Raw genomic sequence first — 11,671 nt, forward strand, 5'->3', positions numbered from 1 at the left:
GCTAGGTGCCATACAAATAGGGAAGGGCTGTCAATGTGAAGAGCTTAAACTCCAAGTGGGAGAACCGATAATGGATGGATTCTGGGAGGGGACAAAGGAAACACCGATGGGAACACATGACTGTACAGACTAGATGTGAGTGGGTTTCAGATCTTCCCTGCTTCTGTCGGTAATCTCTATTTGGCTCTGGGCTAGCCATTTTCATGTGGCAGTTTTCTGTAAATAGTACAGTAAAAGAAGATCTGCGTGAGGACAAGGTAGTAGCTTTACTGTAGCTTAGGGAAAGCGTTCCATGCATAAAGGTCAGCCTAGAAGAAAGCAGAAATGCATTTAAGGGAGAAATGAGTATTTGGAGGCTGGTGCTCTTGTCTGACTACATCTCGTCTGCTTGACTTGCCTTAGGTGAGCACATGTCACATTTGTATCTCTGATTTCTCCTTTCAGATTGAGAGTCTCCCACCTGAGCTCTTCCAGTGCAGGAAGCTGCGGACCTTGAACCTGGGAAACAATGTGCTGCAATCACTGCCATCTCGGGTGGGCGAGCTGACCAACCTGTCCCAGATAGAGCTGCGGGGGAACCGCCTGGAGTGCCTGCCGGTGGAGCTGGGGGAGTGTCCTCTGCTGAAACGCAGTGGGCTGGTGGTGGAGGAGGACCTGTTCAACACCCTGTCCCTGGAGGTCAAGGAGCGGCTGTGGAGGGCAGACAAAGAGCAAGCTTGAGCTGCTGACAAGAAGGCAGGGAAACCCCTCATCAACTAGACAGGAAACAAAAGGCCATTCCATTCCAATTCCATCTCCCAACCACCCCAGCCAACACCAGACTAGCTAAAGAGATCCTTGAATAACCAACACGACTGGGAACAAGGCTGCTTGCTCCCTTGGATGCAGGATGGGGGAGGTTCGGGGTCAGGGAGAGGACCAAGGCAGAGTGGGTGGCTCCTCTACAACAGACAGCGTGAACAAAAGAGGTGCTGCTGTTCTGCAAGACGAGAAGTGGGATGACGCCAAAGCTGCCATGGAGTTAACCAGAACCGCTGGTGGAGCCAACTTAGTTCAGGGTAACTGCCTCTGAATATAGGGGAGAGAAATGTGCTGATCCAGTTACACTGCTGCATCGCCCTAGACAGGGCTCTTGCGTGCATCAGGGACTGAGGATGTCTTAGAGTCAAAGGACAAAAGTCCAGGGAGCCTCTTTAAACTCCAACTCTACTTTGCTGTGACACTTGTATAGTTCCATGCTACTTGCTGATGTAATCAGTTGGGGCTTCTCTTTGAGGGCAGGGAGGATGGCACAGCTTTTTTATTTATTAATTTTATTTTTTATTTTTAAAGATGCTGGCATTTTTTGGGAACTTTACCTCAAAGATCAACTTGGATTCAGGACTTTTTTTTTTTTTTTAACCCAGTTTCCATCTGCTGACTTGAGGTTGCACAGTCTTTTCAGATTCCAATCCTTTGTGCTGACCAGTAGATCGCATGGCCTGCTTCCCTAGCTGGTATTGCTGGAGGTATTGCCTAAATTAGCTGTTCCAGAATATTACCTAGGTTGGGCTGTCAGTAGGCTGAATTCCAGTTATGTTTAGTAAATGGGACAGGAAGGATGCAGCTCAATGCATAAGACTTGGGTGGAAAGCAGTAAGACTGTTTCTGCCAGAAGCACTGAGGTACTTCAAGACTTTGAATTTTAAAAAGTGTTTTTAACTACTTTTTAAACTTCTTTTTCCCTCAGCATTGTGTCTGGGGTGTTAAAAATACAAACACACTATTAGCCAGTGTTAAGTATAACTCAAAATAGGGGAGATACTGCCTGTAGCAGAGAGGAATATTCAACAAGCTTCTTCTCTACCCTTGCTGTGGATAAATTTTTTTTTTTTTTGAGGTTTTGCCAGCATCTTTTATCAATACAATCTACAAAGCTGCTTGTTTTGTTCCGGTCCGTTCAGCTCTTGATTTTAGCAGCTGTCATTCTTGCTGCTCCTCTTGGCCTACGTGATTGAACTCGGTGCTTGGGATGGTAACCCTGTTCTTCTCTCTGCCCCACTGTTAAGGAAGAGTATAAGAATCCTCCCTGGACTGGGCTTCTCCAGCCCCCTGGGAGGGGAGGCCCCATAGTGAGGGGAGAGGAATCTGTGTTGAAACAAGGCTAACTTGTGACTGTTCAACAAATCCCCTTCTGCATTTGCAGAGGCAGACATAGGTTAGTGATAGCTACTCATAATCATGTCCTCAAACCAGGGTGGTTAAAGTGTGGCTTACATTTCCACCAGTCACCCCAAAGCCACCTTGTTAGAAGGGGAAGCCTATGGACCCTACAGCTCCAGTATGCAGTGTTCCACCTTGCCCAGCTATTTGGATCCTCCAAGACTGGAGCACTGCCTGCTGGGATATGTAATATTTGCAGGCATTACCTACATACTAAAAGGGGGGGGGGGCACCCTCCGTTCCTGGCAAGCTGCCACTGAAGCCTTGAGTTGGGCAAAGCATAGACAACCTCTGTCTCAGATATTCTGGGCAATAAGGAACACTACAGTTTATCTTTCTGCATCAGATGTAATATACAAGATACGCACACTAGAAATGCTGAAACAATCTGTTAACTAGGCTCTGGATTTGTTGATGCTCAGCTGTTTAAATAAAGCTACATTGAAAGCTAGGAAAACTTAGTTTGTTTATAGAAATGCTTCTAAGAAGGGTATAAAGTCTGCCTCCCTTAGTTCATTCATCATGAAAAGTCAAACAATCCAAAGGGATAACACAATCAACTCTTGTTTGCATGTTTTCCCAGCTCTGACTCTTTCCAGAGAAAAAGGTGCTGTAAAAACTCTTCTGGCTGACAGGTTCTTATTTCTAACAGGATTAGTGTGTGTTGAAATTACAACAGAGATGAGGACTATTGGTGAAAGGAAGAGTTTTAGCTATTTCAAAATGCACTATATCAGAGATCAAACTGGGATTTAGAAGTGTGATGCTGATAATTTGCACAGTGGGATTTACCAGTCATGCTAGGGTCTTGTATTAACAAGGAGGACAGCGAACCTGCTGTGGGGACATGAGACTGCTTACTCAGAAAACTGATCTGTTTCAAGATACAGTACAAATGCTGCTTTGAACTAACTCTCCATGGTCAGAGTAAGGACCCTTCCGATGGGGGAGGGAGTCTGTCTTTCCTACTCTGTCAGATGAAATCTGGTGTTTTGCAATTCTTCTTTACTGAGCCCTGAACCAGTTCTGGGACTGTATGATTAGGACCCATCTACCCTACAGCACTCAGGGAACCTGGTTACAAAACAACTTACTAGTTGTAGCTTACACAGACCTAACTGGTCCTTGGACTATGCAGAGTTATAACATTGCTTATGGAAAGTGAGCTAAGGTTCTGCACCTGGCTCGCCTGACTCTTCTGGTTGTAGTGAAGGTGGGCTCCTAGTTACATAAAACTGCATTTAATTTAGGTCCTGAAGTGTTTGTATAAATAGTCATACAGAACTCCAGAAAGTATGCTGTAAAGTGTCTAGAAATCTGCATAGTAATATGCAGGCCTCCTGTATAGCTCATCCTTAGGGCAAACCACCATCCTGCTAAGGGGGGGAGACTTCCTCTTTTTAGAGTTTTATTTTCTACTGTTTGAAAAATAAGTATCTGCCTATGTTTGATCCAGCTCCACAAAACAAATGTAAGACCAGTATTGATCATGCATGGAAACATGAGCTGCTTGCTGCTCTTTAAATATTTCAACCAGGACTGTTACAAGAGGTCTAGATAGCCCCCCCCCCCCCCCCCCCAGGGGACAAAATCAGAATGAATAAAGAGTTTTTGAAAACTTGTCCTAGTGGAAACCAAGGTTATATTGAAATGCCTCACCATGAATTGGTGAACTGGCTGAGATGCACTTTTCCTCTTCCTTCAAGCAGATGTTGGACCTACAGTAGCAGATCTCAGAGGCATGAGGTGGAGAAAGCTTGAGAATTTTAAGTAGAGGGTCAAAACCTGAGCTGCTGTGCACCCACAGTTGCTCAATACTTCTCCAGAACTTGGCCCATAAGACAAGTTCTCATTTCCAGTACAGTTCCCTGGTCACTCAACCCTTGAGTGACATAGCTAACACACTTTCCCAACTATAGGCACGTCAATCAATGCTCCATTTTTTTTTATTTTTATTTTTTAAAGTGGGTTGTCAGGAAGAAGCTGAGTTGGGCTGAGACTGACCTGTGTACTATCCTAGGAAACCTGTTCAGGTTAAACAGATCAGTGAGGGTCTGGTTGGTGTCTCTTCTTCCTGGCAGTCTTCTCAAAGGATTCTAATAGTAATAACCAGGATCATCTGTGTTAGCTGCTAAACTAAAAACAGAACTTGAATTAAAGCCAAATGTCTCCTAACAGCACTACTGAGTCGAACTATTTATCCCAGGTACACTTGTGCCACGATAGGAACCACAGTGCTAAGCTTTTTGGTAAACTGAATTCTAGCTGTTATGATAAGTGGCCTGATGTTTAAGTTGTAACTAATGAATTTGAACCAACCAAGGTAGCAGAAGCTGAATCTGTTAAATGTGTTAAATCTTGCTGTGCTTCGAAACAATGCACTGGAATGTCAGTTGTGGGGTTTTTGTTTTTTCTTCTGCTGAACTTACCTATTGGTCCGCTGTTAACCCACAGGTGGAATTAAGTTACTGTGCCACTCTAAACTGTTTCATGGGTGTTGCAGGTATTCTTTATTATTTTTATTTCTACTTTGTATTAACTACTTTGTCACTCCCCTAGAGCATCCTACCTCAGAACCTTTTTCTCCACCACTTGTTCTATGGTCACTTTCATGTCTTAATTTTAACAAAACTAAAGTCTTAATGTTTATCAGCATGGATAACATTTTAAGGTCACTTTTTTTCAGTCTCTGAACCACACTTAGGTCCTCAGTTTTTGTTCTAACAGATGAGTGTAGGAAACTGGAAGACATATTTATGTTTTGCAGCAGATGAGGTATAGAGAAAATGGGCTCCAAAATCTTTTTGGATTGAACAGTGGTGAAGTATTAAGCCGTTTCCATTTCATGCGATTTATTATTTAAGCCTTTTCCATTTCAGCCACTTCCTTTTGTGAAAGGGACGTGAGTGAATAAATATTTTGAAACCTCATTTAGTCTCTGATTTCCATTCTCTTCCAGCTCTTCTGAGGTAGGATGGATCTTTTGAATAAGTGGGGTGCCTGCTTTAGAGATGCAGTAGGGTGATTACTCAGTGATGAGTTTACTCATACTAGTGTCATTCATGTGGCCAGCTGTTCCTGTTGGCTCTGTCCTTATCCAGCAATGATCTTTAAAATGTTGGTATGATTTCTATTCTCTTCACCGAAGAACAAAATGGTCATACGTCTTACATTGTAACATCACCTGTGTTGAAATGTTACTCAGCATTTGCAAGAGGTTGAAAACTTCAAGTACTAACATAGGTTTTAATCTTATTTAGCAGTACTGTTCTGAAACTTTTGGCTCTACACTGGATGCTGCAATCTTTCTGGCAACCATCCAGTTTAAAAAAAAAAAAAAGTTTGATCTGACAAAAGAAAATGAGTTCTGTCTATCCTAGCTGCATGGAGTTGAGCACCAATCTGGCAAGTAATATCAGAGGGAAGTGCACGTTCTCTCCGCACTTTCTCCTGCTGTAGCTGGAGACTAATATATATTGCTTTGAAACACTTCTGAAATCTGACCCATTAACTTGCTGTTTAAAAATAGCAGGTAGCTATGTATAGCCCTAGCTGAAAGTGGGGTCTAGCAAGTCAAGATGGAGTAAAGCTGCCTGGCAAGAAAAGCTGAATGTGGGATTTCTAATAATCCCACATTCTCCCCGTTCTGCTCTTTCAGGAAGTCCTGTGAACAAATGGGGAGCTGTGCTAATTCCTCTTGTCTAGCGCAAACTAGTGTGGGCTGTGTGACAAGAACTGACAGGATCTCACATTAAGAGTGTCTGTACAGCTGATATGTCCCCTTCCTCAGGGCATAACTCATGGCTTAAACACTTCACATTGCTTATAAAAATACTCTCACAGTTGTGGCTTGGTGTCCCCCCACACCCTGATATGACACTCCAGAATCGTGAAACTGAGTTAAGCCTTGTATGTTGGATTATGTTTAGGCAGGTAACAGCACCTCAAGTGCTGAAGGCTGCTATGTTTTCTCTGAAAGACTTGTAAGACGGGACACTTTAACAAAATAAACATTTTAACTTTTTATTTCCATTTTCCCTTTATTTTTGTTCCTCTAAAGTACTTTGGCTAATACAGCATTTAATGTTCCCAGATTTGGCTCCTTGTGGAAAGATGTTAATGACTCCTGCTATTGTTTAGGAGTGATTGTTCCCTACTTCCCCCTGCAGTAGATGAGCCCTTGTGGGTTGGGGGACTCATTCCAGGGGGAAGAAAAAGAAAATTTAAGAGCAGACTTCACATGACTATACAATGAATGGTTGGAGTGGGTTGATTACACTGTCCTTTACATACTTTCCCTTTGTTTCTAAATGATAGACTGAAAGGAATATAAATAGCTGGATCACTGATAGTGCAGTGAATGTAGAATGAGTGAGTGCAATCTATTAGTGGCATCCTATAGCGCTGACTTGGATTTTTTAGGGAGAGGATTTCTAAAAGAACTTTGTTCTTTTCCCATTGATTTAATTCCCTATCCTTTTCAGCAGAAAGGTCTGCAGAACAAACAAAAAACTTCTGCCAGTCACCATCAAAATATTGCTCCCAGCCAATTAACTGTATATCTCAGCATGCATCATATCTACCTGCCTAAACTGATACATACACAGGTGCTGGAACTGGGGTTGCTGCTGCACTCCCTGGCTTGAAGTGGTTTCCATTATATACAGGGTTTACAGTTTGGTTCAATGGCTCTCAGCATACGCTGTATAAAAATTGTTCCAGGACTACTGGATACAATCTTCCACTCTTTCTGATGGCTTCAAAAGCAATAGACTTCACTTTAACAGCTGAACATATTTTGGAGTACATTACAGCTAGACAATAAATTCACCCCATATCTTTCTGAGAGTTAAAGTGGGTATTGGGTGTGTGTAATAAATATCCCCTTCTGTTAGGTTTGTAAAAGTAATAGGTTTTGCCCTGTTGCATTTTTACAAGCAAGGGAAATTGTTGACTAGCATGCTACTGGCCCCATTTCAGGGGCGGATGTACATAGTTTGGGAAATGTGTTGGAATGAAAACTTGTCTTATTCAGCAGCAGGGCTGGTTTTAACCAAATGCTTTAGTAGCAGAACTGAGCTGAGAAAGGGGAGAACAAAGATGGGCTCTTTGTCATATAAAGCTCAATGGGGCTTAAGCACCCCTTTGGCAGGGATTATCTTTATTCACTAGCTCTCTACAACTCTGAATGATTGAGGGGGGGGAGGGGGGAAGGAATAAAACAAAACATGCCAGGTAAGAAAACAACTTCTGCTAGCAGGAGTGTAGGAGGGTTGCACTGAAGTGAGGTGGGGAGTTCTAGGGAAACCTGAAGTAATATTTTTACTGCAAAAAAAGCATTTTGTTTTTACCTCCAGATAACCATCTCATTGTAAAAACCCTAGTGGAGGCAAGGCCACAGCCAGGCAGGCTTTAATCTTACTGTAGCTAGTCAAGGTCAACCCAATACCCGCACCAGCTGAGATTTACATCAGCTAGCTACGAGGAGGTAAAAATGACTTGTGCCTTGTCTCCACTACGATTTTACATTAAGACAGTTATCTCAGGGTACGTCTATACTTACCTCCGGGTTCAGCAGTAAGGAATCGATCTTCTGGGTTCGATTTATCGCGTCTTGTCTAGATGCGATAAATCAATCCCGGATCGATCCCGGAAGTGCTCGCCGTCAACGCTGGTACTCCTGATCCGCGAGAGGAGTACGCGGAGTTGACGGGGGAGCCTGCCTGCTGTGTCTGGACCTGCGGTAAGTTCGAACTAAGATACTTTGACTTCAGCTACGTTATTCACATAGACCAGGCCTCAGTATAAAATCACCTTTGTTGCAGTGAAGACCACATGGGCTGTGCGACTATCTGAAGCTTGCAAATATACCTATCCAAATGGTTACACTCGTTTAAAAACAAAACAAAATTCAAACTCAATTCTTTGTAACTTTGCACATTTCCAGACCCCTATTACCACCTCCCCCCCTATTGTTCTCACCATTATCCCCTCTCCCCATAACTTTTTCGTGATCACATCCAGGTTCTATGCTCCTGCCTCCTTGGGTTGCTAGTGACCCCAATTGTATGCAAGGTCTTGAAACAAATTTTGAAAGAGGAAGTAGTTAAGGATCATAGGGGTGAATAGTAATTGAGATAAACTATAACATGGTTTTACAAAAGGTAGATTGTGCTACACCAACGTGATATCTTTCTTTGAGACTGTAACCAATTTTCTAGACAAAGAAATGCAGTAGCTCTAATCTACCTGGATTTCAGTAAGGCTTTTGATACAGTTCCACAGGGGAAATTAAAGTTAAATTGGAGAAGATGGGGATTAGTACAAGAATTAAAAGGTGGGTAAGGAACTGGTTAAAGCAATGGGCCATACTGAAAGGTGAATCGTCAGGCTTGAGGATGGTTACTAGTGGAGTTCCTCAGAGAATGGCCTTGGGACCAATCTCATTTAACATTTTCATTAATGACCTTGGCACAAAGTGGGAGTGTGCTAATAAAAATTGTGGATGAGACAAAGTTGGGAGGAATTGACAGTGTGGAGGAGGGCTGGAATATGATACAAGAAGATCTGGATGACCTTGAAAACTGGAGTAATAGAAATGGGATGAAATTTAATAGTGCAAGGTCCTGCACTTAGGGACTAACAACAAGAATTTTTGCTATAAGTTGGACACGTGTCATTTAGAAGTGCCACAGGAGGAGAAAGAGCTGGATGGACTGGCCAACCACAGGATGACTATGAGCCATCACTGTGATGTGGCCATGGAAAAAGCTAATAATAAAATCCTAGGATTCATCAAGTGAGGTATTTCCAGTAGAGGTAGGAAAGTGTTATTACCATTCTAAAAGGTCCTGGTGAGATCTCATCCAGAATACTATGTGCAGTTCTGGTCTCTCAGGTTTAAGAAAGATGAATTCAAACTGGAACAGGCGGCAGAGGAGGGTAAGTAGGGTGAGCAGAGGAATGGAGGACCTACCTTACCAGAGGAGACAGATGGAGCTTGGCTTAGTTAGCCTAACCAAATAAAGGTTGAGGGGAGATATTACTCTCTATAAATACATCAGAGGGATAAACACCAGGGAGGAAGAGGTGTTCTTTAATTTAAGTGCCAATGTTGGCACAAAAACAAATGGATATAAACTGGCCATCAACAAGTTTAGGCTTTAAATTAGACATAGGTTTCAAACTATCAGAGGAGTGAAGTTCTGGAATAGCCTTCCAAGGGGAGCAGTGGGGGCAAAAACCCTAACTGGCTTCAAGACTGAGGTTGATAAGTTTATGGAAGGGATGGTATGACGACACTGCCTACAATGGTATGTGGCCCATCTGCGAATGCTAGTAGCAAATATCTCCAACAGCCAGAGATCGGATGCTAGATGGGGAGGGCTCTGAGTTAATACAGTGAATTCTTTCCTATGTGTCAGGCTGGTGGGTCTCGCTGACCTGCTCCAGGTCTGACTGATCTCCATATTTGGGGTTGGGAAGGAATTTTCCCAGGTCAAATGGGCAGAGACCCTGTTTTTTTGGTTTTGCATTGGGGGGCATAGGTCACTTGCTGGTTTGAACTGGAGTAAATGGTGGATTTTCTGTTCCTTGAAGTCTTTAAATCATGATTTGAGGACTTTAGTAACTCATCCAGAGGTTAGCGGTCTATTACAGGAGTGGGTGGGTGAGGGTCTGTCGCCTGTGATATGCAGAAAGTCAGACTAGATGATCAGGATGGTCCCTTTTGACTTTAAAGTCTAGTAGCCTATTTCTGTGGCTTTCAATCTGCTTACCCCAAGACTCCGGGCAGTCCAAACAAAAGCAATGTCTGCCAGAGCTCTGAGCAGCTTAGCAAGCTCCCCTCAGCCAGTTTAATCAGCTTTCCTCCCAGTGGTATCAAGAGGAATTATTATTGTTACATTGGAGAGGAAATTAGTATAATCACTCCAGTCAAAAAGGCATTTGAAATGTTCATGCCTGACCTACTGCTGGATGGTTCATACTCCAGGAGTCACTGGGCCTCCCCCAACTGTAGAAATGGGATCATCCCTCCCTCCCAGGGGTGCTGTGAGCCTTAATTAAAGTGCTTTAAAAGCCTCAGATGGAGGGGGACGATATTAGTGCAAAGTGTTATTTCTTTTCATGGGTGTGGGGGGATAGCGAGAGGAAATGGTGCAAGGTTCTGCAATTGGATCCAACGGAGCAACTGGATCTGATTGCCCCAGGTCATGAGGCTAGGGGTCTGCCCACGCACATCAACTGCAGGATTGGGGGCTTAATGAGGCCAGCCAGCTTCCATCAGTTATTGCCTTGAGCGTTAGACTGCTGGGAGAGGAAACTGTCCCCTTAATCACTGTAAAATCCACATTTATGGTTAATTCTATGGGATAGAGCTGCTGTTAGTAACTTTTAAGCACATGAGGCTTCCGGAGAGATTTAAGGAATGCAGAATGTGTCTTCCCTCTGCCCCAAACTCTGCTCCTGGTGTTCCCTTTGCCCTCACATCTGCTAAAAGAATGAAAGGGACACTGACAACTTGAAAAGAGCAAAAAAAACTAATTTCTACCTGTAACCTTTTTGTTTCTCCCCTAGTTAAAGTTAACAACTAAATTTAATTGAAAGAAGTCAGCAATAAGACGACCTTCTTTTTCAGATTATGTACTTTGTGCATGGGTACAGGCAGCTTCCCCCTAGCTGAAGAGTCCTTTATAAACATCAAAAGGGAAGAAAATAAAAACTAACCCCTCTCCCTGCATTCTTTTACAAGGAATGTTAAAAAGGCATATTCCTTACAGGCCTCCTCTATCAGAAAGTACTTCCCTTCTAAATTAGTTTTAAAAAATTCATATTGATGTGTCCCTTTAAGACAGTCTTTTAAGAACGGGGGCGGGGGAAGGACATTTGAAGGCAAAGGCCCATCTTCGTATAAGCTTTTCACGCTTCCTCATTTTCTAGTTCACCCTTCCCTGTATTTTGTCCTTTATTATATGGTGCTGCAAGCGGTGCTTCGAGAGGGGTGAGTTACAGGTTCTTTCAGTGAAAGTCTTGAATGTTTTCTAGAAGAGTCAAGTGTATTTTTCTCTAGAGAAAAAGCTTAAGATCTCCACTTCTGCACCCCAAGGACACCCATTACATAGTGAAGGATGCACTGATGGTGAGTGCCCATGCTGGGTGTCTCATATGTCTCAGGAGTAGTTAATTTTTCTCTCACACTTTGTTTCAGCCTCTGTGGCCTGCCTAAAATGACTACTCCTATACAGCTGGCACTGAAGGGCTGTGCATCAAGCAACTAAAACAGCCAAAGAGCAGCTGTGAATGAAGATTTCCACTCATTTAAATCCACTATCCATCTCTTCAGTGGACTTTAGTTCTCTTCATCCCATTCCCCATCAATGTCTGTTGCACCTAGAACTGAATCTGCATCTGTCACCTCCCAACCGCTGTAGTTTCTGTTTGAATCATTAAAGCTCTGTGGCTCTCCCTG

The 11,671-nt window shown here is 43.1% G+C and overlaps 1 protein-coding gene across 7 annotated transcripts in view; it reads left to right on the forward strand.

The window, feature by feature from the left end:
- The window catches only part of LRRC8A (leucine rich repeat containing 8 VRAC subunit A), a 34,961-nt gene extending 23,459 nt beyond the window's left edge, over nucleotides 1-11,502 (forward strand). For 6 of the 7 annotated variants that reach the window (XM_034793449.1, XM_034793452.1, XM_034793451.1 and 3 more), the window contains one exon: nucleotides 445-5,542. In XM_034793449.1, the coding sequence (XP_034649340.1) occupies nucleotides 445-720 (276 nt within the window). In that variant the 3' untranslated portion in view covers nucleotides 721-5,542. Of the gene's footprint in view, nucleotides 1-444; nucleotides 5,543-11,410 lie in introns of those variants that run through there. The other variant, XR_004648461.1, reaches the window with a different exon arrangement.
- The last annotated feature ends 169 nt before the right edge of the window (nucleotides 11,503-11,671 follow it).

This window comes from Trachemys scripta, chromosome 17 (genome assembly GCF_013100865.1).
Source record: "Trachemys scripta elegans isolate TJP31775 chromosome 17, CAS_Tse_1.0, whole genome shotgun sequence".
Lineage (NCBI taxonomy): Eukaryota > Metazoa > Chordata > Testudines > Emydidae > Trachemys > Trachemys scripta.